The sequence below is a fragment of the Ursus maritimus genome, unplaced genomic scaffold (genome assembly GCF_017311325.1).
Source record: "Ursus maritimus isolate PB19 unplaced genomic scaffold, ASM1731132v1 scaffold_12, whole genome shotgun sequence".
Taxonomy (NCBI): Eukaryota; Metazoa; Chordata; class Mammalia; order Carnivora; family Ursidae; genus Ursus; species Ursus maritimus.
Window position 1 is genome coordinate 51,120,751 of NW_024423564.1, and position 27,886 is coordinate 51,148,636.

The 27,886-nt window shown below is 43.6% G+C and overlaps 1 protein-coding gene, 1 long non-coding RNA gene and 1 pseudogene across 3 annotated transcripts; 1 reads left to right on the plus strand and 2 right to left on the minus strand.

The window, feature by feature from the left end:
- Positions 1-18: 18 nt before the first annotated feature.
- LOC121102080 (collagen alpha-1(I) chain-like) lies at positions 19-1,528 on the minus strand. The gene is made up of 2 exons (XM_040627202.1): positions 1,208-1,528; positions 19-246 (listed from the first exon to the last, which is right to left on the minus strand). The coding sequence occupies exons 1-2, from the start codon at positions 1,526-1,528 to the stop codon at positions 67-69; spliced, it is 501 nt and encodes a 166-aa protein (XP_040483136.1). The 3' UTR covers positions 19-66.
- Positions 1,444-27,450, plus strand: LOC103663056. 2 transcript variants are annotated; one of them, XR_005834147.1, is made up of 4 exons: positions 1,444-1,731; positions 2,039-2,101; positions 11,905-12,100; positions 21,345-21,845. It is a non-coding gene; the product is annotated as an uncharacterized LOC103663056 (long non-coding RNA). The 2 variants fall into 2 exon arrangements; XR_005834148.1 differs by lacking the exon at positions 21,345-21,845 and adding an exon at positions 26,130-27,450 and having other exon boundaries at positions 1,446-1,731.
- On the minus strand, positions 15,329-17,992 carry LOC103663140 (annotated as a pseudogene).
- Positions 27,451-27,886: the final 436 nt, after the last annotated feature.

Sequence of the window (27,886 nt, forward strand, 5' to 3'; positions counted from 1 at the left end):
TTCTTCTTCTTCTTCTTCTTCTTCTTCTTCTTCTTCTTCTTCTTCTTCGCCTATTTTATGATTAACTTACGGGGATAAGACAAAAAGTACCTTGCGAACATCTTGCTTTGGCATTGCCAAATTCAGCCTATTACATGCACGTATCGTGTTTGGGAGTTGTTGCTTTGTTCTGTTTGTTGTAGATGGGAAGGAAGAGGGCATAGAGTAAGGATTTGCAGAGATGACTGCAGAAGGTGTTTTATTTTCCTGTAGAGGGAAAGGTACACCCGTCTCAAAATTAGTAAGTATTTCACGTTGAAACGAGAGACAAATTCTATTCCCGCCTTCCACATTAATCAGCTAGGCGACCCTGGGCAAGTCACTTAACCTCTAAATTTCCTCATCTGCAAAATGAAAGCGTTGGTCTACACAGAGCCATCTAAATCCCTCCTTCCATCGTTCATTCAGCCCCTATCTATCCAGTGCCTACTGTGCACCATCAGTGCTAACACTGATTTTCGGAGAGCTCAAAATTTTGTCTCCACGACTTTAAGCATTCACTCCTCGTCCTCCTTTAAAACCAGCTCCTGAATTCTTCCCCCAATAGAGTGTTTCACTGAAAATATACACGGGGAAAAGAAACGTGTCGGTTGCAATCAACGTAGGGCGGACGTACGGCGGGCTAGTGAGCTGTTCTTTCTCTGAAAAGGGCGAGCTCTGCTTGGTAAAGGGCTACCCAGTCACCCGGAGAAATAGAATTTAAAGGGCGCCTGGGGTCAGAGCGGGATACCCAGCCGCTCCTTTCTCGGCGGAGGCAACCTGGGAAACATTTTTGGGCTCCGTCCGAGTCACGCGGCAATTCCACGGCAGGAATTGTGCAATGGGGCGAGTCGGGCGGGCGGCCGGGGTGGAAAGAAGCGGGGGAGGCTGCCACAGTGCCAAATTTTTTTTCCTCCCTAGGGAACCGTGAGGCGCGACGGCGCGGCCGGGACGGCGGGGATCCGGATGGCCCCAAGCCCGGGCCAAGAGAGCCTCGCTTCGAGCAGAGGCCGAGGGTGGAGAAGCGCGTGGGGGCCGCCCCTTCTCGGCGCCAGAGACCGCCCCCGCGCGCCTCGCGGGGCTCCGCCGGGGGCCGCGCGCCGAGGGGGCGGGAGCCAGAGCGGGAACGGCGGCCGCGGCTCCCCTGCGGCCCGCGGCGACCCGGGGGGGAGGGGTGCCGCAGACTCACCGCGGCGACCGCGGCGGGGAAGTCCGGGCCGGTACTTTCGGTTAGAACACCCGGGCTTCCAGCGGCGCCGCGCCCCCGCCCCCGCCGGCCGGCTCGCGCTCTGGGCCGGTGACGCAGCCGTCCGGGTACGCAGAAGTCTGCGCGGAAGCCCGGAACCTCCCGGGCCGCCGGCGCCTCCCCGCCGCCCCCGCGCTGCCCCGGGCCCGCGCCTCCCCGCTCCCCTGCGCGGGGCCTGCGCGGGGGTGGCCCGGGGAGCCCAGGCGGGACGCGCTCTCTGGGCGCAGGCTCGCTGATAAACTTTTGGTCCGGTTCATCACTCATGTCACAGCCCTAGTGACGTGCGTACTATTATTAGCGTCACTTAGAGGTGAGGAAACAGGCTCAAAAAATACCAAGTTACGTGCTTGAAGTCAAACCGAAGGCAGAGCTGCGAAGCAAATCCAAGTCTGTCTTGACACAGCTGTGTGTCCTACTTCTCATGGATCAGCCTCTTCCCGGCTTTCATTCCCGTGAGCAGCAAACAGGTAACAGGTGGGACAGGTACACTGAGAGGTGGAGCCCCTCTTTCTGGGGCAGCGGGCGCAGTGTGCTTCTGGTTGGTGCTCACTTTCGCCCAAGTGTGCCGTAAAAATATTTTGGTCCAAGCGTATCACGAAGTGGACAAGGTTGGAAAGCATTTCGCAGAGCTTCTGCCTCTGCTTTCAAACCATATATTGGGATCGGGGACACCTAACATAAAGGATCTATTGGAGGATTAAATAAGACCGTGTTTACATGGTGCTAGCACCTCGAGGATCCTCAATACATATTAATTCTCTTTTCTTCTTGCAGCGCTCCCGGGGACATCTGGGCACTCTCCCTTCTAACAATGGAGAGGGGACGCAGTCATTTTAGGTCAGTACCCTCTCTGACAGATGAAAGATTTAACGCAGTCGACGGGAAAATCACTTACCCCCATCTCCATCTAATTAGTGACAGACGGCGAGCTGGGGGCCCTGTCTCTTGGAAGTGTGCAAGGGCTCTTGCCACCTCACCTCCCTTTTCCTCCCAGAAGCTTAAGAACAGCTCTGAGGCCAGAACGTGACTTCCTCGGAGACCTGATGACGGTGATGTGGGCGGGGACCTCCGGGAAGAAGGAGGAAGTCAAGTCCCCGGGTTCGCAGCTGGCCTGTCTGCCACCCCCCAGAGAGGGACCCAGCACCTCAGGCGTGGAGCCAGCCCTCCGGGCCTGGGCCTCTTTGCTGGCTAGGACTGGGCCCCTTTCGGAAGAGCTGCGGCCCAGTAAAAGATAAAGTTGTGTCTGTGTGTGGAAGTGGAGTGGGTTGGGGGGGGCTTCTTGCTGTGGAATGTCCAAGTAAATGTAGATTAGGGTAGGAAGGAATATGCTGGCTTTCAGATTTTCTCCTGGATGGGACAGAGCCCTTCCATGGCAAATGATTTCAGGGTCAGCACAGAATTTTGAGAGGAGTTTATCTTGAAAAGTGAAGCCTGCTAATGCAAGTTTTCTGTCATTGCCAAATCTTGGGAACTGTTTGGGTTTTAAAATCACTGAGCACTGGAGCAACTGTTTTTCCCTTCCAAGCCACTATTTTGTGAAATGAGGCTAAAATACCTGGGCAGCCCTTTTCCCTTGGGCACCCTGGAATGCTGGGACTATGAATGGCATGTCAGAAGAGTTGGAGCTCCAAAGGGAAGTCAGACCACGAAAGGACAAGGCTCTCTCCTTTAAAAACGAAGTCCTCCTTTTTTTAATCACAAAAGTAATTACTACTCATTGTACACAAGTTAGATTTTTTTTTTTTGTAGAATCAGAAGATTAAAAAAAATTGAAATCCCACACTGAGGAAACCATCGACAATTTGATGTATAGCATTAAATGTAAGCAGACTGAACACACTGCTTTTTTCCTTGAACAGCCTTTTTTCCTTGAATAAAATATCATGACATGCCCCTAAATATTTTCCATATATGTTTCTATTTTTTCCCATATGTGTTTTAAATGGGTATTTAGTATTCCATTGTGCATTTATTTAGCTGAAGTCAACTGAAGGATTAAAATTGTGTCCAGGATTTTGCTATTGAGACAGCAATGAAGTGTGAGCCTTGTAGCTACATCTTTGAGCACATCTCAATTATTGATGTAGGTAAATTTCCTTGATGTGGTTTTTCTGGGTCCAGGGATAAAGATTGCTCTACAGTGACCTTTTAAGCTTGATTCCCTCCACCCCATCCCCACCCCAGTGTTTTCCCAGACTTTCTGTACCATTTATTTACCAAGAATTTATTGAACACCCATCACATGCCAGACACGCCTGGATACAGAGATGAATACTTTGTAGCGCAAGGTGCCATAAATGTCAGAGAAAGCTTTGGGTGGTCAGATGCCCAGTTTGAGAAGGGTCATAAAAAACCAGTTGAGTTTTTTAAAAATTCAATTTAATTAACATATAGTGTATTATTAGTTTCGGATGTAGAATTTAGTGATTCATCAGTCGCATACAACACTCAGTGCTCATTACATCAAGTGCCCTCCTTAATGCCCATCACCCAGATACCCCATCCTCCCGCCCCTCCCCTCCAGCAACCCTCAGTTTGCTTCCTGTAGTTAAGAGTCTCTTATGGTTTGTCTCCCTGTCTTTGTCTTATTTTTCTTCCCTTTCCCTATGTTTCTGTTTTGTTTCTTAAATTCTACATATTAGTGAGGTCATATGGTGTTTGTCTTTCTCTGAGACTTATTTTATTTACATTATACTCTCTAGTTCCATCCACGTTGTTGCAAACGGCAAGATTTCATTCTTTTTGATGGCTGAGTAATATTCCGTTGTGTATATATACTACCTCTTCTTTATCCATTCATCTGTCAGTGGACATCTGGGCTCTTTCCATACTTTGGCTATTGTGAACATTGCTGCTATAAACATTGGGGTGCATGTGCTCCTTTGAATCACTATGTTTGTATCCTTTGGCTAAATATCTAGTAGTGCAATTGCTGGGTCTTAGGGTAGCTCATTTTTAACTTTTTAAGGAGCCTCCACACTGTTCCCCAGAGTGGCTGCACCAGCTTGCATTCCCACCAACAGTGTAGGAGGGTTCCCCTTTCTCTGCATCCTCACCAACATCTGTCGTTTCCTGATTTGTTAATTTTTGCCGTTCTGACTGGTGTGAGGTGGTATCTCACTGTGGTTTTGAGTGTATTTCTCTAATGCCGAGTGATGTTGAGCATTTTTTCATGTCTGTTGGCCATTTTTATGTCTTCTTTGGAGAAATGTCTGTTCATGTCTTATGCCCATTTCTTGAAAAACCAGTTGAGTATTCTGAGACCAGTGGATTTTAGGTGGGAGGAGGTGAGTGAGGAGCATTGAAAAAAGAAGGGAGGAACAATGAAAGGGTCAAGGGAGTTTTCTGTACAGAAGCATGGAGGCCTGAGAGCCTAGTACGTGTTCATATATTTGGGAAAATTGTGAGTTGTCTTGTGTGCTTGTATTGAGAGTAGACTTGGAAAGGAGAATAGTGACAGAATGCAAAATAATAAAAATAATAGCCTATTATGTCATGCTAAGAAGGTTCTGACCTTGTTCACTTAGTAAATAGAGAAAGCTATTTATGGAGCTTCCGAGGTCATGATGAAATTGGATCTTACCACTTAACCTACTGAAAAGCACTGTCTTCAATAGACCCCCAAAATCATTCCTAGGGAGAAAAAACAAAAGATAGGAAAATTTGCAAAGGCAATATCCTGGACGAATGTCGAAGTGGAAACTGCAGAGAATCAACCAAATTCAGCAGTAGTAGCTACCATGTCCACCACATTGAAGAGTGTGCTGTAGTAATCATCAGTAAATTTTGTCATGAGTAACTTTCTCTTCTCTGCTTTAAGGAGAAAGGCCTTGATACTAGTGCATGCCTGGAGATTATTTCAGTTTCCTATCAGGAAAACAAATCCTAGACTAATCTAAAGACATGTAGCATAGACTTTAGTATGTGAAGGCCCTTTATAAACTGTAAAGTAGTGTTCAGTGAAAGACATATTTCTAGAAGGTGGTTTAATAAAAACTTTTACTTATAGACAAGGAGTCCAAAACTTAAATGCCTGCTGTGGCCAGGATCATAACTTTCAAAGATTCTGGAAAATTGTCAGCTATTATCTCTTTGAATGTTTCCTCTCTCTCATTTTTTGCTAACTCTTCAGAGAATTTTGATCACAGGTATATTAGACCTAATTCTATCATCCAAGTCTTGTAATCTCTCATATTTTGAATCTGCATTTGGCTAGTTTTTTAGCATCTGACTTCTAGTTCACTAATTCTTTTTTCAGTTGTGTCCAGTCTCCTTTTGCATTTGAGTTTTTAATTTCTATCCTTTTTTTCTTTCTTAGAAGTTCTGTTGGACAATTCTGTATAGTCTCTTGTTTCTTGCTCATATCTACCAACTTCCATTTCTTGAAACAAAGGTTCAAAGGTAAGCCAATCTGTCCCCTGGCCTCTAGGCCTCCATCAGCAGGAAAAGAGAGGGATCTCTCATGTAACCTGAGCTTCAGATAGATCATTCCTTCCCTACCCCTCACATAGGCATTGGCAGGGGTGAAGAGGGAAGCCTAGGACTCTGTGTGCTGTTGAGAAGAGACTCCACCCCACCCCCCAATAAGGGTCTTACCACCACTATCTGGCATTGCAATCTCCTTTTGCCTACATCCCTGTTTATGTTAAGAAGACCAGAACTCGGGGCGCCTGGGTGGCTCAATCAGTTAAGCGTCTGCCTTCAGCTCAGGTCATGATCTCGGGGTCCTGGGATCAAGGCCTCCATCAGGCTCCCTGTACAGAGGAGAGCCTGCTTCTCCATCTCCCTCTGCTGCTCTGCCTGCTTGTGCTCTCTCTCTCTCTCTCTCTCTGTCAAAAAAAAAAAAAAAAAAAAAAAAAAGCCCAGAATTCTCAGATCTTCCTTCATACCTAAAGCTAATCCTCATGTGGCTGTAAGTACAGCAGATATCTTCCATTGTAGTATTTTGTATCTCTCACTCAGCTTTCCCCCACCACCTCCCATGCTACATATTTTACTAGTCTCCCTCTTCTAAAATGTAACCTCCTTAAGAGCTGGGGTATTTGTTGTGTTAGCTGCTTTGTCCTCAGAGCTTAGAATATTACCTGGCAAATAGAAGGTACTCAAAAAAATATTTGTTGGATGAACTAATATTAAACCTTCTTATTTTATACCCAGTTGCCATTCCATATCCAACGATGCTGCAGGTCTGATCTTTGTCGGCTGTTGTGCTAGCTTTCGTTTACTTTGCCTTCTTTGCTTGTGTGTCTTGTGGATTTTTTACTCTAAGCTCATATTCCTTGGGTTTTATCTGTAGAAATTCTTTGAGGCATAGATTGAAGTTCATTCACTGAGAGATCATTTGTATTTACTTTTACTAGTTTTCTGGGGGTAACTATTTACTCAGGACCAAATGAATATCCCCCTTGTTTTGTTTCTGTGTTGTTGTTGTTGTTATTTTGTTTTGAACTACAAAAGTAGGGTGAATTGGGGTGTGAACCATGTGTGTGGATATAAATTATCAAAAGACAAATATTTTCTTCAAACAAAACAGGCCAATGCTATGAAAGTAAAACGTTCTTACTTGTAAATAGGCTTACCTGCTGAAAACGGGTCCCTGCTGTACAGATTTTATGTAGACAATTTAGTTTTCATAGCCCATCCAAAAAATTTAAGTATTTTTTGAAGGCCAGGTAGAGGCTTTTTGGCTAAGACCTCATTTTTTAAATTGCCTTAAGCATAAATATAGTAAGCGTGGAGTGTCTTCAGTTTGTTATCTGGGCTGCCATAGAAGAAATCAGATTGGTTTCCTCAGGCTTTCTCCATGCCTTCATATTTGTAGTTCACGTTCGCCTTGTCTCAATGGTTTCTAATGTCAGAGAGATACTGTTCTTCATGTTGAGTGCTGTGTTCGTCTCCCTTCCCGAAGTATGTTTGAGTAGATTTTCAGGGATACAAAGCCACTGTGGTCAGTCTCTACTTGCAAGTCATTGCATTTAGAAATAGTTTGGTGACTTGGCCTCAGATTTCCTAGATCATATTGTGGTTGATGAGAAAATTGTTCTGTGTTATTTTATTTTATTTATTTATGTATTTATTTTAAAGATTTTATCATTAGAGAGAGAGAGAGTACGCACACACACACAAGCAAGGGGGAGGGGCAAAGGGAGAGAGAGGAGCAGACTCCCTGCTGAGCAGGGAGCCCATATGGGGCTGGATCTCAGGACCCTGAGATCATGACCTGAGCTGAAGGCCGATGCTTAACTGATTAAGCCACCGACGTGCCCCACTATGTTGCTTTACATTAGAGTAGAAGACAATTTTCTGCCCACCCAGAATTAGAAGGTAGCTTCTAGAACCACTTTTCTGTTCCCTTTCTGAGTTCAACTTCAGTTTTATTTGAATGAAACTTCCCCAAAGATGCCCCATATCACTGGGGATTAGGTATGAAAACCTTGAAGATTAATGATTAAATTGCACTGGCCTAGTGAGACGAACTCTCACAGTCTATCCCAGCAACTTCAGTGTTTGACAGGAAGTGTCTGATGCAAATTCGAGAATTTCAGACCTGAAACTGTTCCTTTTTTCTTTCTGCATTTTTGAACCGGGTGGCTCCTCTTGTGTCCAGCTCCAGAGAGGTAAATAAAACTCAAAATGGCATAGCAGCTAGGGGCCACAGCTTTGCAGCATGAATTGTGATGGTGCCTGGAAGTGTCATCCTTCTCCTAGACATCCCATCCCACTTAGAGGCCAAGAGGCCAAAGTCCCTTCTGTGCATTGACTTCTGTTCTGCTGTGGCTTCCCCCTGCTCTTCACTGAGGTTTATATGCGAGACAGAAAAATATCTGGCTTTCAAAGGTGTGGCCTTAATTCTTTTATTTCTTTAATCCCATAGTATCTTATTTCTATCTGATTCCTTTTATTACAAATCTTCTCTTGAGAATATTTTCTGTTTACTAGAAGTTTAGAGATCAGATCTGCACAGGCTGAATGCTGCCAGCAAGGACAGAGTGACCTTTGAGAGTTACTTTTACCTTGACAAGGTCATGAGGGTCTGAGCCTCAGCTCTTCAGTCTCAGATTTTTTTTTTTTAAGATTTTGTTTATTTATTTGACAGAGAGAGAGAGCACAAGCAGGGGGGCATGTGGAGGGAGAGGGAGAAACAGGCTCCCTGCTGAGCAGGGAGCCCAATGTGGGCCTGGGATCATAACCTGAGCTGAAGGCATACACTTAACCGACTGAGCCACCCAGGTGCTCCAGTCTCAAATTTTTATTTGAGAATGGGCCCATTTCAGACATGAACTCACATTGTCCAAGCTTATCATTTGCATAGAGTGATATATAAATCTAGAATGCTAATATATTATGTATTCTAACATCATCTTAGCATGTTCCAGTAGAAAATAAGTTCCCCGGGGCGCCTGGGTAGCGCAGTCATTAAGCGTCTGCCTTCGGCTCAGGGCGTGATCCCAGCGTTCCAGAATCGAGTCCCACATCGGGCTCCTCCGCTGGGAGCCTGCTTCTTCCTCTCCCACTCCTCTGCTGTGTTCCTTCTCTCCCTGGCTGACTCTCTGTCACATAAATAAATAAAATCTTAAAAAAAAAAAAAGAAAAGAAAAGAAGTTCCCCAAAAGGCAGAGAGTCGATTCTCTGTTATATCCCCACTGATAGTTCAATGTGCCCTGAGCACCTGCTCAGCAAATATTTGCATGCATGATTTAATCCCTAATTGTCAGTTTTCTCTCTGTTAATAGAGTACCATATATCTCATTGATTGTTTTGAGAATTTTGAGAACTAATTTATAAGCATTTAGCATGGTATGTGCCACAAAGTAAGCATTCCATAAATTTCTCATCAAAGATTAATTATCTATTAAGTTTTTATTTTCTTTTTTTCTCTTACTTTACTTGAAATGAAGCAACAATTATAGTTGCTACAAATATTTGTTTTACTCCTCACTCATGTTGGGGGAAATTAGTTTGAAATATAAAAATGTGTTTTGAATGCTCACTGTGTAGGTTACAAACACAATGTTTGTGCCATATAGAACTTTTAATACAATGAAGGAAGTAGACTTAGCAAATGACCGTATATAATACAAGGTCGCTTATGGAGCTATAGAAAAAGGCACAGCATAGGACTGGGGGCATCCTGAGGAAGGGGCAGTCCAGCTGGCAGGAGGGTATAATGTCTGTTTGCTAACAAACTGATGCTTATGATGAACAGGAAAGCCGTAGGAATTGTATTCCTGATGCATAAAAGAAAAGTGACAGTTTTAAAAATGGTATAATTTTTAAAAGGTTATGGTTAATGTAAATTTTGTTTTCATTGACTCATATTCTAATTCTTCCAATATTTATAATGTATATAGAGTGTTGCATGGCAACTCAGAATTAATCCAAGCGTTTAATCAGTTGGAATATTCTGTTTTGCAAACTATTTTAGACAAACACATTTTGAACTGTGTTCTACCAAGAATAATACAGTTCTACCAAGTACATCCTTTCATTGTATAAAAATAAAACTAAAAATTAAAAAATATATATATAAGTATTTTTTGGTAATTTATAATCACACTATCCTTGGCACTTGGAGGACGACATTGGTATAGATGTAGGTGTCTCCTCCCCCAAGTGCCAAGATCCAGACATGCACGTTTCCTTCTTGTCCTTTTCTGTGCAGCAGCTTCCTTTCCTGTTGACACTGGAAGTATGGCCCCCTTTGGGTTTCCAGTTTTATTAGATTTCCCCATTTTGGGTAGACTTTAGCTCGAGCTGATTTCTAATGACCCAGTCTTCTTAGATCTTCACATTTTTCAAGAGTAGCTTGATTTTTATGTGAAATCAGCAATTTTTAACTGCTGGCAATCAATTGAAACTTATTTGTTTTTCAAGTGCAGAACAACAACAACAAAAAATCGAGGGCCATATAAGGGTTTCAGTCTATCAGTTTATAAACAGGCTATTCTTTTTTTTTTTCTCTTAAGATTTTATTTATTTATTTGAGAGAGAGAGAGAGCAAGCACAAGTGGGGTAAGGGGCAGAGGGAGAAGCAGACTCCCTGCTGAGCAGGGAGACTGATGCGGGACTCGATCCTGGGACCCTGGGATCATGACCTGAGCTGAAGGCAGCCGATTAACCGACTGAGGCACCCAGGCGCCCCAAACAGGCTATTCTAAACAGGCTAAGCAATCAACCCATCAGTCAACCCATGTGTGTTTTACATATACAATGTAGAATACATTTTGCTAGAATGCATCTGTTAGATAGCAATATCCCCAGATTTGGGGAGAAAAGTCCAATTTCAGATTTCTTTTTATTTTTCTTTATAAATGTACACGTGTCTAGATTTTTTGTTCAGGAAATATGGTCACTGTACCTACAATATAAGGAAATGTAGGGCACAGTCCCTGCCCTCACAGATTTTTTATGCTCTGTGCAGTAATAGAATGTGAGATGGACTGCAGTATCAGGAGATTTAAAGAAAGAAGAACACCCATGAATTTACTAGCTCAGTCTGGGTCTGCTTTAAAGGAGCTGCAGCTTGAGGGTGCCTGGGTAGCTCAGTCGGTTAAGAGTCCAGCTCTTGCTTTTGGCTTAGGTTTTGATCCCAGGGTCATGATCGCAGGGTCATGAGAGGGAGCCCCGTGTCAGGCTCTGCGCGGCAGGGAGTCTGCTTGAGATTCTCTCTCTCCTTCTTCTGCCCCTCCCCCTGCTCGCTCTCATTCTCCTTCTCCCTCTCTCTCTCTCTCTCAAAATAAATAAAGGAGCTGCGGCTAGGGTGGGTGTGATGGCACTAGAAGGAAACGGGCAGATATCTGATATTTAGGGGAAGTTGTGACAGGAGTTGATAACTGAACAAATGTAGTGTAAGAATAAGGGAGAAATAGTATTTGTGCTTCTGTAATTGGGAAAATTCCAAGCAAGCACAGTGTTGCATGACTATCCAAAGGAGGCCTTCAGTGATTGTTTTGAAGGAGATAAAAGAGCTCAATGTTCCTTTCCTTTTGGTTTGTTCATTTCTTATAAACCAAAGGCAATGTGAAAGATTTTCTCATTTATAAAAGCCTCAAGAAATGTGATCAATTTTTATATAATAAAAAGAAGAGGGGAAATCCAAATATTAGGGGAAATATTTGAGGTGATATATTCATGTATATTATCTCTTTTATTACCTTCTCATCATTAAAGGATCGCCTTTCTTTTTTAATCAACGAAAAATAAACGTGCACAGGTACATCAAGATTTTAAAATATCAGTAGGCTCCTCATGTTGAAAAGCGTCATTGAACTAGACCGTCTGTGTTCTCCTAAATCAATGCTCTTAGTTCCACTTAGGGCATTTCACTGGCGTCTGATTGTTTGAAGGGGCTATTGGGAAACTGATGACATTGAGTCAGATAGATTATAGATCCCATTCAACTCTCATCTCTCCACAGGCCTAACAGGCGTAGTTTGCATTATTGCTAACGGGAGTTTGGAGCATAAGCCTTTGTGGACTTAAGAGTTTACCATTAAAAGTCTATCAGTCTCCTAATCCTTGCAGTAGAACCAAATGGGCTTTAACTTTAGCTGTAACTTGTTAACTGGTTGACAACAGCCTCATTTTAAGTGATTGAAACCCTACAAGTTCTTTTTCCTCTTCTTTCTGCTCCTTTCTAGTTCCAGAACCAAAGGACATTTAGCAGCAGCCTAGAGTGAAGACGGCAGTAGGAGACCTGGGTTACTTACGTAGATTCCAAACAACAATGCAGGAATCCACATACGGTGACGTTTGCAGCACTGTAGGAGTTAACCAGGCACGTTCATGCGTATGGTGTCACATCGGAGTCTCTCAGCAGTTCTGCACTGAGAATAGGTTAGTGTCTCGGACTGGGTAGCTGTAGCAAAGTACTATCCCTTGGGCAGCTTATGAACAGTAGAAATTTCTCTCTCATAGTTCTAGAGGCTGAAAATCTGAGATCGAGGTGCCAGCCTGCTCAGGTTCTAATGAGAACCCCCTTCTGGGGAGCCAACGGCCAGCTTCTCGTCGTGTGCTCACATGGCAGAAATAGGGCTCCTCCCTCGTGACCTGATCACCTCCCCAAAGTCGCCCCTTCTAATACCTTCATATTGGAGGTTAAGACTTCAGCATATGAACTTAGGGGGGGGGGACATAAACATTCCATTTATGGCAGCTGGGCCGCTTATTACACCCCGCAGAGACCGAAGATCAGTTACCTTCAAGTTTCTTAGCCAGTCTCACAAAGCCTGCACATATGAAAACCAGGCCTAGCACCTAAATCTTATGGCAACAAGTCCAGTGCTTTTTGCAGGGCCCCAAACTGCTTCTCAGTCTTTCAATTTACAAGCATTTCTTCAGGGCCCATTTTGTCTGGTTCTAAGGGTGGCAAGAGCGCACGACAGTGCTGCCTCCTCTCGAAGGACTTAGAGTTAATTTTATTACTTTGTTATTTATTGTTTTATTTTTTTAAAAAGATTTTATGTATTTGAGAGAGAGAGCAAGCGAGAATGAGAGAGAAAGAGAGAGATCACGTGCGGGGGGGAGGGGGAGAGGGAGAAGCAGACTCCCCGCTGAGCAGGGAAGCCGATGCAGGGCTTGATCCCAGGACCCCGAGTTCATGACCTGAGCCGAAGGAGAGACGCTTCACCGACTGAGCCTCCCAGGCGTCCAGCTTAAGAGTTTATTTGACCAAAGTTTGGGTACATGGCTCCAGCATCACTTGCATTTTCATGAAGTGTTTTCGGAATGTAGAGAAGACATTCATTCATGTTTGTTGGGGAAAATTTCATGCAGGAGGTCTGTGGGCTTTCGTGGATGCTCTGCAACGAATAAAGTAACTAAGGGGTTAACCCTTTGAGCACAGAGTCTGTGTCGGCCACCGTGGGAGGTACCTCTTGTACTTTCCCTCATTTAGACCTCGCGATAACCCTCTGAGGTAGATGTTATTACCCTCCCCTGTGCAGATGAGAAAATCGCTGCTCGCAGGGGCGGAAGGCATACCTGTCCGAGGCACACAGTAGGGGCAGAGTCGATGTGGAACATCTGAGGACAGCCAGTGCCTCATCTCTTAACCATTATTGTATATGGTTTTACACTCAGATTTAAAAATCTGACTTTTTACAAATGTATGTAGAAAAATGCATCTAGGCCTCTAAAGCAAAAACGCAATTGGAGTTTCCCCTTGCCCTTGACATGTTGGCAGACCTGTGGGATAGAACAGAGTCAGGGAAGCTGTTATGTTCCAAGCTCTCACTTTATAAAGCAAAGTTCTGGCCCACAGAAAAACACCCTGAAGCTTCAAGATAACTGTGAAAAGGCCAAGTAGTCAAACAGACACTGTGCCAAACGCAGCAAAACAAAACAAGAGAGTATTCGTAGGGAGGACAAGAAAGGATCAGCACAATAAAGGCTGGTCTAAATCTTTTAAAGAGATCCAGTCTTTGTGGCCTAATACTTGGGGGACAATCTGCCTCAGGAGTTTGAGATGCCACAGTTTTGTTCTCCAAACCACTGAGGGAGGTGATCCAGGAAAAAGCTCATCTCCCTGCATAAGTTCCCTGAGCAGTCAAATGTGGTTTACCTGTGCTTTCTAGGACTTTTATTCAGTGTACTTTTGATACATACATACTTACAATACCAACATATTTTTGTACTCCTTTTAAAGTTTTTTCCCTAATCCCCTGTGCTCTACATCAGCAGTTCCTGTCAGGGCGCTGGTGGTTGGCCAGCACAGAGCGCTGGTTGGTGCATGCTTCTCCGCAGATGTTGCCAAGTGTACAACATGGAGGAAAAAGGCTTCAAGCAATTGGGAGAGAAGTAGGCAACATTAGGTCACTAGGCTCAACGGAGGGAGAAAAGAAGATTCTGGAAAATTCACTGGAGGGTTGATAAGAACAGTTTAATTAGGATTTTTTTTTATTGTGAAATATACATAACACAAAAGATGCCGTTTTAACCATTTTTAAGGGTACAACTCAGTGGCGTTAATTATTGAAAATGTTGTGTAACCACCACCATGATCTATTTCCAAAACTTTTCCATCACCCCAGACAGAAACTCTGAACCCTTCACGCCAAGATTTCCTATACCCCCTTCCTCCAGGCCCTGATAAACACTAGTGCACTTTCTGTCCCTATGAATTTGTCTATTCTTGATATTTCATATATTCTATATTTCATACAGTATCTGTCCCTTTGCGTCTGACTTCTTCCGGGGTTCATCCCCGTTGTAGCATGTATCCGAACTTCATTCCTGTTAACGGCGGAGTATCCTATTGTATGTTCCTACCACATTTTGTTTATCCATTTATCTGCTGACGGACACTTGGATTGTTTCTACCTTCTGGCTATTGTGAACAAAGCTGCAATGAACACTGGCTTACAAGTGCCTGTTTGAGTCCTTCTTTTCAATTCTTTTGAGTGTCTACCAGGAGTGGAATTGCCTAGTCATAGGGTAATTCTACGTTTAACTTTTTGCGGAACTGCCCAACTATTTTCCACAGGGACGGTGCCATTTTACATTCCCACCGCAGGGGATGAGGGTTTCAATCTCTCCAGATCCTTGCCAACACTTGTTATTTCCATTTTCTTTTTATAGCTATCCTTATAGGTGTGAAGTGGTATCTTACTGTGGTTTTGAGTTGTATTTCCTAATGACTAATGACATTGAGCATTTTTAATGCACTTACTGGTCATTTGTATATCTTCTTTGGATAAATGTCTATTCAAGTACTTTGCTCATTTTTAAATTGAGTCATTTGTTTTGGGTTGAGCTATAGTAGTTCTTATGTATTTTGGATATTAAATCCTAATCAGATACATGATTCGCAAATATTTTCTCCCATTTTGTGTTGTGGGTTGTGTTTTCACTTTTTAAAAAAATATTAGCAAAATTTTACTTCAACTTTTTTTTTCTGCTTGTAAAAAATCTTCTGACAAAGTTGATATGCAAAAAGCTAACAGCTATTGTCTAAAGGCAATGTGGAAGCTACAGAGAATGTCTCTTAGACAGGAGGCTGTGCCCAAAATCTCCCCCACACTGGGGGCCAAGGCAAGAGGAGGGGGTAGAACTCTGCTATTAGGGTCGGTGGCCCCAGCCAGGAGCCCAGTTTCCTGCCCCCCCCATCCAAATTCCCTTTTCGTGGTGAATAGGACTCTGCCAAGCTGACAGCTTTGGAACTCCCAAGCTGCCTGAATGTTTGGGTGTGTTAGGGGAAAATGCTGTGGTTTCAAGATGGCCCATGTGCCAGCCCTCAGAGCCCTCAGCCAACGCCCTCTTCCCACTTCAGAGAGCCAACCTCCTGGCTGGCTGGGGCCTGCTTGGGCCCTAGGATAAGAGGCAGCCTTTCACCCCCAGCATCCCTCCCTCTAATCACACCCTCACGCCCTAGAATTTCTGTTGTTATGGGCCTCACGTAGGGTCAGGTGTTCCTGAAGCCTAGCTGTAGCTCTGAGGCAGACAGTGACGGGTGGCAAGCAAAGGCACAGGGGGCCCCCTGGCCCCTGAAGCTCTGGGCTGCCCATACATTTATGTTTATTTCCAGACTGTGGTCCACTGAAGATGGGCAGAGCGAGCTGCTGGCAGCCTCAGTCCTATAGTGTATGTATATGGCAGAGGGCAAGGAGAAGGACAGAAGGAGGGACGAGTCATGAGGATAGGGACAGGGCTGAGTGAGAGCCAGGTAGGGACTTGCCCTAAGGTGGCCAGCTGTGGCCCCCCTGAAACAGAACTCTGCTTCCAAGGGGGACCCCCCAGGTCAGCTCAGCTGGGCAACCACCCAGGGCATGAGTAGGCCAGGCTGAACTTGGGCCACAGTGTTAAAGGATGATTGTGGGGGGTAGTGGATCCAGACAGGGCATGGTGATATCTGGGCTCTGCATGCTGCCAGGGCCTGGCCAACAGAAGGTGAAGCAGCACTCTTTTGAGTAACCCATGGGGTCCAGGTTGGACAGGCAGGGATACTGGCTCATGGGCAGGATCAGTAGTGGTTCCACTCCTGGGGGTGGTAGGTGGTCCCAGATCATCTCTTATTCACGAAGCCCTAGCTGTAGTCCAAGGCTTCAGGGGTTCTTTCCACCATGTACCAGAGCTTGAAGCAAGTGGAATGTTCTTTCCTTAGTTCCTCTAGCTTTGGCTGCAGCAGGATGTCCTTCTTGGTCCAATCAGCAAAGAGCAGTTGGCACATGGGATGCTCATCATGGATCACCTGCAGCATCTGAATGATGCCCATTCCTCCCATGGTCACACCAACAGACTTCACCATCTTGGTGATAGGGTTGGGATTTCTTGTCTGGACAGATGGCAAACTTCCCTTTGCCCAGATAGACTAGCAGCCCATTTGAGCCCTGGAACTCACTCAATGATGTCTCTAACCTTCTTGTTTTCTAGGTAGTGGGACATCTTTCCCTCTAGTAGGAAACTTGGATGGATGCCTTTGAAGAAAACCTTGATGACCAAATCCACTAAGTCCTTGGTGTCATGGCCGGAGATGAGTATATAGGGCAAATGACCAGGTCTTGGTGGATTTAAATCAACAGGTAGATATGCTGGCCAATGGGGAGGCCTAGAATGTGATGGGGCCACAGCAGGATAAAGTAGAACCACTGGGTATTATGGCTGATGTTCTCCTTGTTGATGAGCCGCAGTGGGTACTTGATGTCCAGGCTTTTAAAGGTGTTGGCTGGAGCCCAGTTCTGGATACCTGGGCAGGCTGTGGGGGAACCAGACTGGGGAGAGCACCACATGCCCCAGCTGCTCAGCTGGGCCTGGTGGTGGTGGCTGCTGCCTGGGCCAAGACAGTTGGGCTGCCTCTTTTCACTTTCTTAATAATATCCTTTGATGCACAAAAGGTTTTGATTTTGATGAAGTCCAACTTATCTATTTTTTTTCTTTTGTTGCTCATACTTTTGGTGTCATATCTAAGAATCCATAGCCAAATCCAGGTCACCAAGATTTACCCCTGTATTTTCTTCTAAGAGTTCTATGATTCCATTTTGAGTTAATTTTTCTATATGATGTGAAGTAGGGGTTTAATTTCATTCTTTTGCATGTGGAAATCCAGTTGTGCCAACATTTTCTGCTGAAAAGACTAATCTTTCCCCATTGAATGAACTTGATGCCTCTATGGAAAATCAGTTGGCCAAAAATGTATGGGTTTATATCTGTATTCTCAATTCTCTTCCATTGGTCTATAGGTCTATCCTTATGCCAATATCACACTGTTTTGATTACTGTAGCTTTGTAGTAAGTTTTGAATTCAGGAGGTGTGAGTCCATCCAACTTTGATCTTTTTAAGATTGTTTTGTGTATTTTGGGCCCCTTTGCAATCCCATATGAATTTGAGAATAGGTTTTTCCATTTCTGCAAAAAAGACTGTTGGAATTTTCATAGAGATTCTGTTGAATCTCTAAACCACTTTGGGGAGTATTGCCATCTTAACAATATTAAGTCTTCCAATCCATGAACATGGATGTCTTTCCATTTATAGCTGTACCTTAGAAATATTGTGGGTTTGTTTACAGACCACTGCAATAAAGCGAATATCACAATAAAACAAGTTAAGTGCATTTTTGGGTTTCCCAGTGGATATAAGAGTTGTGGTTACACTATACTGTAATCTATTAAGTGTGCAATAACATGTCTAAAAAACACCAACGTAGGGGTGCCTGGGTGGCTCAGTTGGTTGAGCGTCTGCCTTCAGCTCAGATCATGATCCCAGGGTCTTGGGATGATGCCCGGTGTTGGGCTCCTTGCTCAGTGGGGAGCCTGCCTCTCCCTCTGCCTGTTGCTGCTCTCTCTCTCTCTCTCTGTCTCTCTCTCTGAAAAATAAATAAAATCTTAAGAAGCTTACCTAAGAACAAAAACAAAAATAAAACACCAAAGTATATGCCTAAATTAAACAAATACTTTATTGCTAAAAGCTGCTAAGCATCACCTGAACTTCTAGCGAGTTGTACTCTTTTTGCTGGTAGGGGGTCATGTCTTGGTGTTGCTGCTTGCTGATGCAAGGTGGTGGCTGCTGAAGGTTGGGTGGCGGGGACAATTTCTTAAATAAGACAACAGCGAAGTTTGCTGCATCAGTCACCTCTTCATTTGATGAATGGTTTCTCTTCAGCATGTGATGCTGTTTGATAGCATTTTATCCACAGAGCTTTTTTCAAAATTGGAGTCGATCCTCTCAAACCCTGCCACTGCTTTATCAATTCTTAGGGGGAAAGCTTGCAGTCTTTTATTACTGTGGGCTTTTCATAAATGCCCTTTATCGTGTTAGAAAAGTTCCCTTTTATTCCTAGTTTTCTGAGTGTTTTTACCACGAAAGAGTGTTGGATGTTGTCAAATCCCTTGTTGCAACAACTGAGATGATCATAGTTTTTTGTTTTTGTTCTCGTTTTTTTACCTTTGTTCTATTAATGTGGTTTATTACACTGATTTTCTTATGTTGAACTACTCCTGCATTCCCGAGATAAATCCTACTTGGTCATGGTGTATAATCCTTTCAATATGCTGTTGGACTTGATTTCCAAGTATTTTGTTGAGGATTTTTGCATCCATAAGAGTTATTGACCTGTAATTTTCTTTCTTTGTGATGTCTTTATCTGCCTTTGGTATCAGGGTAATGCTGGTCTCATAAAATGAATTAGGAAGTGTTCTCTCCATCATGATTAAGTGATTAAATGCATCAACTTTGGAGGTAGATGGTGTGAATTTTAATCCTTCCTCTGCTACCAAAAAGTTTGTAGTAAGTTATTTTGTTATTTACTCTGTCTAAATTTAATTTTCCATTCTGTAAAATGGGAGTGTTAGGAGGATCAACTGGGTTCATTCATTTTAAAGCCAGTGGTGTGCTGGGTCAGTGTTTAACAACCAGCTCGCAGAGGATGTGGAAGTGGGAAACCCTGATTTGTAGTGTTTGCCAATTTCCATGGTGTAACTATTGCAGTGACTGATTTTAAGGCGCCAGTGTGGAATCATCTAACGTGGAGCTGAGGAGACATGCACACAATCTGTTCTCACGTGCCAGTCAGAGCTGACTCCAGCACATCACTTTTTTCAAAAAAGCATGAAGTACATAATAAGTGATCAGTCAATAAATATCATTTTCAGTTGCCTGTAACAACAAGAAAAAAATAAAATGAAAATAGGATATAGTCAAGATACATAATCTCCCTCTATATTGCCTTATGTCCTAAATATTTTATATTCCAGGTACTTTGAAGTGTTATCCTCAGATGGTCTATCCTCTGTGGGAATCACATCTCATACCCACTTTCTATCTTTAGATTTTGCATCATTGTTTACAGTGAACATAATCACAGGACGATGGGCCTTACCAATGAGTCTGTTTGCCCTGCTGGCAACTGACCACACCTGGAAGGGCTTGCCGCTCCTAACTGCTTAACATACTAACCTTGAGGATAGCAGGAGAACTCAGAGGTATCATCCTGCCTTGGCTCCCTGGTTGCTAAGGTGTTCTGCTTGATATTGGCCCTGCCAGGAGCCACCAGCCAGTCCTGCTTCCCTGAAAGACACACACAGATTGCCCCACGACCCCCATCAGGCAAATGATTCTGCAAATGTCATGTGCTCTACACTTGTGCTCATACCCTTAAGCTCAGGCTTAAGAAAATCTATGAAGCAAACAAAGACTATCCTACCCTGTATCCGGGTTTCCTGGTCTTAATCCTTTGACCAAGTAAGTCACTGTGTTGTCCCATGTTCCTTATCCATTCATCCATCCAAGACTCACAGAATGGCTGCAAATACAAAGATGATACATAGTTCTAGCGTCCACAAATTCACTGGGATGGAGTTGGGTAGATTGGAGATAGATATGCAAAAGAATAGTGGGATAAGGTGTGATAAGAAAAAGTACAAAAGTACATGCGAAGTGCTCTGTGAAACCGAAGGATGGATCCCGCTTGCCTCGGGGAGCTAAGGAGGTTTTTGCAGAGTGTGTGCAGGTAACCAAAGGGTAAAGCGGAGGTTTGGGGCCAGATTATGACAGACTTTGTATGCCCTACTGTGACATTGAACTTGATCCTCCAGCAACAGGAAGCCTTTCCTTTCCTCTTCTACTGCCCTGTATCTTAGGACTTCAAGGCCCTGATCCTTGCTAATACAACAATAACCAACTTTTTTAGGGCTTACAATGTGCTAGACGCTGTACTAAGTGCTTATGTAACTTAATCTTCACAACAACCTTAGAAGACAGAAACTATCATCATCCCCATTTCACAGATGAGAAAACTGAGATTTAAAACTCAAAGTCTTACAACTAGGAATAGGTGGAGCTAAGACCCCGTTCTGATTCACAACCAAGACTGTGCTCCTAGAAACGTGAGCCAGTAGGACTTGGTGTAGTTGAGGGACTGGGAAGAGTGGATCCATCTCCCTAAACCAGCCTCCAGAACTTCCCGACATCTTATAATGCTCACACCTTAAATCCTCTTACCTCCTCCCTGGGCTGATAGCAACAATCTGAAAGCACTTCGTTTAGGAGACGGTCATAGTTATTGTGGAAGAGGGCTTCCTGTGATGTTGATGGCAATGTCAACTTATCTCCAAGGACTGTGGTTGCTTTTGGGAGATGGTGAATTAGTGATTAAGCGGCTCACGTGTAAGTCAACGAATGCCCCTCCCAAATAATGTAATGTGTTAACCCAATTAAAAAACCTGCCCAACTAAATGGAATGTCGGACTTGTCAACTCCCATTTTACATTCTGTAAAAGGAAGCAGGTCTACTGAACCCTTCTTGCCAGAAAGTGTTAGATTTAGATATTAAATTAACTATATATTAAATAGGTATAGATATAATTTAATTTAGTGTTGAATGTCAATTCTGTAAAATCGTGTGTACAAATGAGTAACCCGAAGCACAGAAAGGTGAAACCGCTTGTTGGTCATAGAGTCAGTATTCTTTCTACGACTCCAGGACTCTAACATTGGGGTGGTCTTTAGTTTGTATCCTATCAAATAACTGTCCTTCTTTTTAATAATGAGAATTTGAATGTCCCCAAGGGAGTATTATTGTTTTAGAGATGTGGTGTCATGAAAAGAACAGGAGCTTTGAAGCCAAATATTCCTGCGTTACGGTTCTAGTGCCTGCTCTGAAGTGGTGTGACCTTTGGCAAATTACCTCATCTCACCTGAAAAGATGATTGTGGGAATGGCAGCAGACGGCTGGCCCCTGGGGTGCCCCAGTACAGGTTAGTCCTTTCCAGCTCCTCCTCCATGTAACACTAATGGACATCGCCAGCCATCTCGAGCAAATTGGTTACATACTCAATGCATCCTTAGAGGTATGTTAATTTATTTTAATTGAAACGAATTCCTGCTATATGATATTTTGGGGGAAAATCTGGGGAAGGTAATTGTGAAACTAGGTAAATTATACAGCTCCCGCAAGGGGGGTTCCAGACCCATCAGGGAGGCCCATGACTCGTGCGAGTTTTGGGGGAGGAAACAGGAATGCTGCTGTGTTGGAGCCACAAAACATGGGTCAGAGACATGACACAGGGACAGATGGAAGGAGAAATAGCAATAGAAGGCAGCAGAAACAGATTCCCCAAGAGTGATGCCCACAGTACATGCTGTATGAATGTGTGAGGGGAGAGAGGGAGACCAGCTGGAAGAGGTCAAGGAACCCATCATGATCCCCNNNNAGCACTTTGGGTTTCTCTTAGCGTTACCAGTGTACTTATCTCTTTGAAGCAAGGTGGAGAGAATATCACTATCTCTTAATAGCTGGCGCCAAAATTCCTCTTGGGGCTAGAAGCATCTAGGTTTGGAAAATTGGGTACAACCGGATCAGTTGGAGAGCTTGAGGTGGAATGTTGGAACCTGAGCACCCGGATGTGAGAGGAGGGGCCGCTTGCTGTGGGTACTACAGGGAGAATGTGCAATTCTTGGGGACGATCTGGGCTGAGAGAGTGAGGGAAGGGAGAGGAGGGAGGGCAGAGGGAAAAGGGAGAGAGCAGCTGGTGGCACAGCCTTGCTTGACTCCTCCCCGCCATTCCCTACATCTCCAGCAATGAGCATCCAAGCCAGGCGGCTTTGTGTGAGTGCCTTTGATGGGAAAACCGGGAAGGGGCAGAGTTTCATTTCAATATTGTGCAGAACAGATTAGATGTGAGGAGGTGGAAGTGTCCCTTTGGATGTCATCCAGCTCTGGAAAGGACTTGTAGACGTCCACAGACCAGGTTAAAAGTTGGGGGTTCAAACCAAGTTTACCCAGATCTTTGAGAGGGAAAGGGGCCTCTGCTGACTTCCGAGTTATATCTCTGATTTCTTTCTCTTTCCTTCTTTACCTTTCCCTCCCCTCCAAACTTACCCAGCACTGTACTTCACACATAGTAGGCACAACGTAAATATCTGTTGTGCTGAATCATATAAATATTATGTGTGGTTTCTGCTGTCGTGGTACCTAAAATTGAGTAAAGACAACACACACATATATTTCACACATAAAAGTAAAACTAATCCTAAAAATTCTGGGAAGGATATAAATACCATCTAAATAGGCTTACCACTTTCCCATCTCTTTGTTTTTTGGTATCTTTCAAGTTTCAACTCATATCTCACCCTCCAGGAAGTCTACCTGGGTTTTCAGGATGTTTCCTGTCTCTGCAATCTTATGCCATTTCCCTTCTGTGTCAGCTATTTGACACTTGATCATTTATTTTTCAGACGGATGTTTTGCCTTTTCTTCTATATACCACAGTCTCTGAGGACCACCCTTGCTAAGGGCTGAGTATAGTATCCTATACACATAGTTGTTTGGTTACTGATCATGTGTATCTTGCATCATATTCTCAGAAACGTAAGAATTTAGTATGTACTTGGCATATACTGGTACTGAATAAATATTGTTGAATTGAGTTGAATTGTTGGGTGCCACAGACCTCTGAGAATCTATGAGTCCTAGCTATTACTCTCCTGCCAGAATCACAGAAGGTTAGAACTTGGGGAGAAATCAAATCTAATTCTTGTTAAACTATAATTTATTTTCCTATTGCTCTTAGGCATGTAATTTAGGCTTTCCACTCCAAATGCAAATATGATTTATTGGCCAATCACTTTTACATGGATACTATGAGGTTAAAAAATAAAGACGCACAGAATTTTGATGCTGACAGACGTCGTAAAATCATGTGTTCTAACCCAGAAGTACGAGCTCAGAGAGGTTAAACAGACTGCCTTATGTTTCCTTGGTCAATCACAGAGCTCACTGAGCATTCAGGTCCCATGCTTTCTGGTCCAGTGGCCTTTCCAGGCTCTAAGCTTGGCTGTCAGAATAGTGTTTTCATTATTAATGCAGTATACTAAATCCCTGGGGTAGAATAAGCCTCATTGTCAGAGTTAGTAAGTCAGTCCAAAGCAATCTAATATTCCTGTAAAACTGAATAGATTTTGAAGTAAAGAATCCTTGGGTTCACTGCCTTCCAATGGGGCCATCATCCCATTTATCTTATGTGTGTGTGTGTGTGTGTGTGTGTGTGTGTGTGTGTGTGTGTATCGCCCATAAATGAACATTTCTGTATGAACATTCATTATAACAGCTTTATTGATTCTGTTATAGTGCTGTTAATTACATGAACCACAAAAGCCTTCCGTTAGATTAAGCCATAATAAACAAGATTAGTAATACTCTGCTCTGTATATTGAGTGTTTTTATGATAAGCAAATGTTCATCTTTTCAGAAATTACTACATTGACGTCTTATAATTATATCAGATATTTGGACTTTTTAAGTAAAAAAACTTTTGAGTGTCTTCTAATAACTAATGATATTAACTATGATTATTCATCCCCATGATAACCCTATCAAGTGGACATTATGATTTTCCTCACTTACAGGTGAAGAAATAAAATCTTGTAGAAATTTGATATCTTGCCCAAGATCCCACAGTAGGGGAGGCCAAGATGGAATGAGATAATATATATGTACTTAGCACAGTGCTGGGCAGATAGTGTGTTGAACAAATGCAATCGAAAGAGTCAGTGTGAAGTAAGAAGAAAGATGAAGCTGTTTCGAAGATGGAACATAAGGTATATAGTACCTGTATATAAAACATGTAAGACTAGGGGCGCCTGGGTGGCTCAGTCGGTTAAATGTCTGACTCTTGTTTTCGGCTCAGGTCATAACCTCAGGGTCGTGAGATGAGCCCTGCATCTAGCTCCACGCCGAGCCCAGAGTCTGCTTGAGACTCTCTCTCTTCCCCTCTGCCCCTCCTCCTGCTCCAGGTGCTCTCTCTCTCTCTCAAATAAATAAATAAATCATAAAAAATAAACATGTATGACTAAAATTTGATTCTGAGCTTCCTAACAATCAACAGGAGAAATGCAATCACTTATATAAATGATCAGTAAACTTGCCCAAGAGAAGTATAACTATCTGGAGCTCAGACTTAGGGGCCTTTTTTCCAAGACACAGCATTTAACGCCCTAGCAAGGACCTGAGAGGCTGAGGCAAACTCACCGTGGAATACATGGGATGGCTGTTAGAAGCCTGGAAAAAGTGATGGCCAAACCTGAGTGAAGTGGAGATGCCCAAGTTGCCCTGGAGGAAGGCAGAGGAAGGATTAAGCAGTTGAGGGAAGGGGCATGTAGAGTGGAAGTATCATGTAAGGCCAGAAGCCCCAGGAGAGGATTATGTTTCATGGCAGCCCCAAAGGGCACGCCATTCACCAAGACCATTAAGAATGTACTGCAGAGAGAGGTATCAGGTCACTAAGAGTCACTTCTGAAGGTCTGGGCTTAAAGTAGGGGAGTGGTCCCAGAGCTGGGCTCCTTAACAGTCATGGGCAGGATGGGGCTCCTCCTAAGGAACAGAGACCAATTGGATGTGCTTAACTCCCAGAAGCCATGAGGCCATAATACCGTAATAACCAGCAGAGACAGAGGGGCAGCCACAGGGGCGTGGTCTGCAGGAATCACGGAGAGAGTTAACAGCTCACAGTGTCCCAAGAGGCAATTGTGTCGACAACAAACATACTACATAAAATTAAAAAAGAGAGGGCCTATGAATACTTGGTCTTCTGGTCATATATATCACATATGACACCGTCTAGAGCAGCGGACCTCATAGAATGCTGGGAGGCCTTGGAAAGGCACGTCGGAAGTGACAGATAAGAGGCAACCCTCTGAGAGACCGGGTTGTCTTCCTATAGGATATGTTTAAATCAGAGACCTCTGCATGACTGTGTGTCCACACTTAGGAGAATGACTGGATCCAGGAACCAAGGAATCAGAGCAGGAGTGGTGCCATTTACCATCATCCTAATGACTCACTGGGGAACTTTGTTCACATTCTGGTCTCTTCAAGTGTTAGAGGTCCTGGGCCCTTGCCAGGGGATGTTAAGAAGAGTCTTATGGGTTTATGAATTATAGCTGTCACCAAGGCCCTTTGGATTCCTTGTTTCCAGAGACCAGCAGGGGAAAAGAGTCACCATTCATGGCAGGGAGAATCCATCTTCATCAGCAGGAGGTAGAGTTCCTTTTACACATGCAGCTAGGGAGGAAGAGGAGTGGAACTCAGGAGAACACAGGGGCCTCTCCTGGCACTCAGGTGCCCCGCTGGAACCATGATTGGAAGTGTATAGCACTCCTGGCCTGAGAAGGGTGTGACTGCAAAGGGTTCAGATCCCTCTGGAAGGAAGATTTGGGTCACTTCACCAGGTAAGCCACCAGGACCTGCCAAAGTAAGAGCTAAGCATGAGAGGAATTTAGAATGGACAGAAGAGAAAACAAACAAACAAACAAACAAACAAACAAAAAGGATGGATAGAAGAGGGAGCGGATGTGAACCAGCTGTGGCTCTGAAACCATGGCAGTGACCTGGCCATAGTTTGCCTCATTAACCATCTTTTCTAAATCTCCCCACAGAAACACAGGTCCACAGACCTGTGGAGGTCCTGCTCCCTGAAGCTGCTACAGAAGTGGGCCTGAGCAGTGCGATGGGTAGAGTGGAGCCGCCATGAAAGTGCACGGCTCAGATCTCCTCCTGCAGGGAGCATGACTAATGGAGAGTTCCGGCTATTTCCTCTGTGCATCCATCACCATGTTTGTGTGGGGACGGGGCTTCCCATGTCCGTGACCGAGCACGGCAAGCATACTAAGGCAGGCCAGTTCCAGTGAGCGGTGGCCACTTCGGCTTGAGAACTCCCGAGTGGCTTCCCTGAGGTTTTCTTGGAAATGTGCCCTTTCTATCCCTTCCTCCCGTTCCCCCGCTTTTCTTCCACAGATATTGAAGCTGCAACATGGTCTGTAGGCTTCCCTCACCTTCTCTTGCTTTCTCCCCCTTGAGGCATTTCCCCAATAAATCTCTTGCTTATCTAATCCTGTCTTACTTGCTTCTTGAAGCAAGACCGAAACTAATGTGTGCTCCCCAGTGAGTGACTAGCTAATTAAGTGCTGGCCGTGCACCATAATGTAGTTGACACAGTGAGTTTGTATGTACCTTCTTCCTCCATCTTCATAAGCATTTATTGCGGTAAGTGGGCTCGGTAGTTTATTCCAATTTTACACATGAGGAAACTGAGGATTAATTTAGGAACTTGCCTGGGGTATACAGCTGCTAGGTGGCACAGCTGAGCTGAAATTCAAACTCAGATCTGTACTGCTCCAGAATCACCTTTATTACTCAGCTCTGGGACCGTTGGGCTAAGGGCAGAGTTGACATCTTTAGACAGTTGAAGTCCCCTAAGGAAGATGAACCTCATGTCTTAACAGGAGTGAGCTGAGGAAGTTCCCCAAATCAGCATCAAGGTATATCTCAAGCAATAGTTCTAGGGCAGTACTGATATTCTCATCAAATGCATGATAGAAGCATCAAAATTCTGGACAGTGTTCCCTCAGGAATTTTATTCCAGAAAGGTTTTAAAGTGGGCATTCACCGTTGTACATATGTAATTCCATTGCTTTCATCTTTTTTTCTCTCTGAATTATTCTTTTAGCAAATATCTACTGAACTTTTACTATATGTCATGCATGATTCCTTCTAGGCAAAAAATTATATACATTCCTCTTGCTTCCTCATTACATTTAATCAGACTCTCTTTTCTTACTTTCAGTTTGGCATCAGTATTATTGATGGCCTACTGTTTTCATGGTACTAGACAATGGGAAAGGATCTCTTTCCTGTAAGTGTAATAATTTCCCCACCTTAAGAGACTAATTTTCTTTTTAATAAATATTATTGGAACAACTGGTTATCTATGTACTAAAAAATCAGAGATTATACAGAAAATTTTTAAATGTGAAGTGTATCGTAGAACTTGAAGTGAGAACTAAAGATGAATTTTCTAGAAGAAAATGGGTGAACATATTTATTATCTTGGATTAGGCAAAGATTTCCTAAATGTGACACTAAAAGCACACATCAAAAACTTTTAAAAATTGACAAATAGGATCATCAAAATTAAGACTTTTGTTGTTTGAAATGCACTCATTATATCAAAACAAAAAGGCATGCTGTTCACATTTCTATGTATAAAACATATCAACAATAAAAAGACGTATATCCAGAATATAATTCATTCTTAAAGTGATATAATAAGAAGATAAAATACTGATTTTAAAAAAGGGTAAATGACTAGACACTTTTCAAAAATAGAAGATACTCATTCACATGGCAAAGAAGA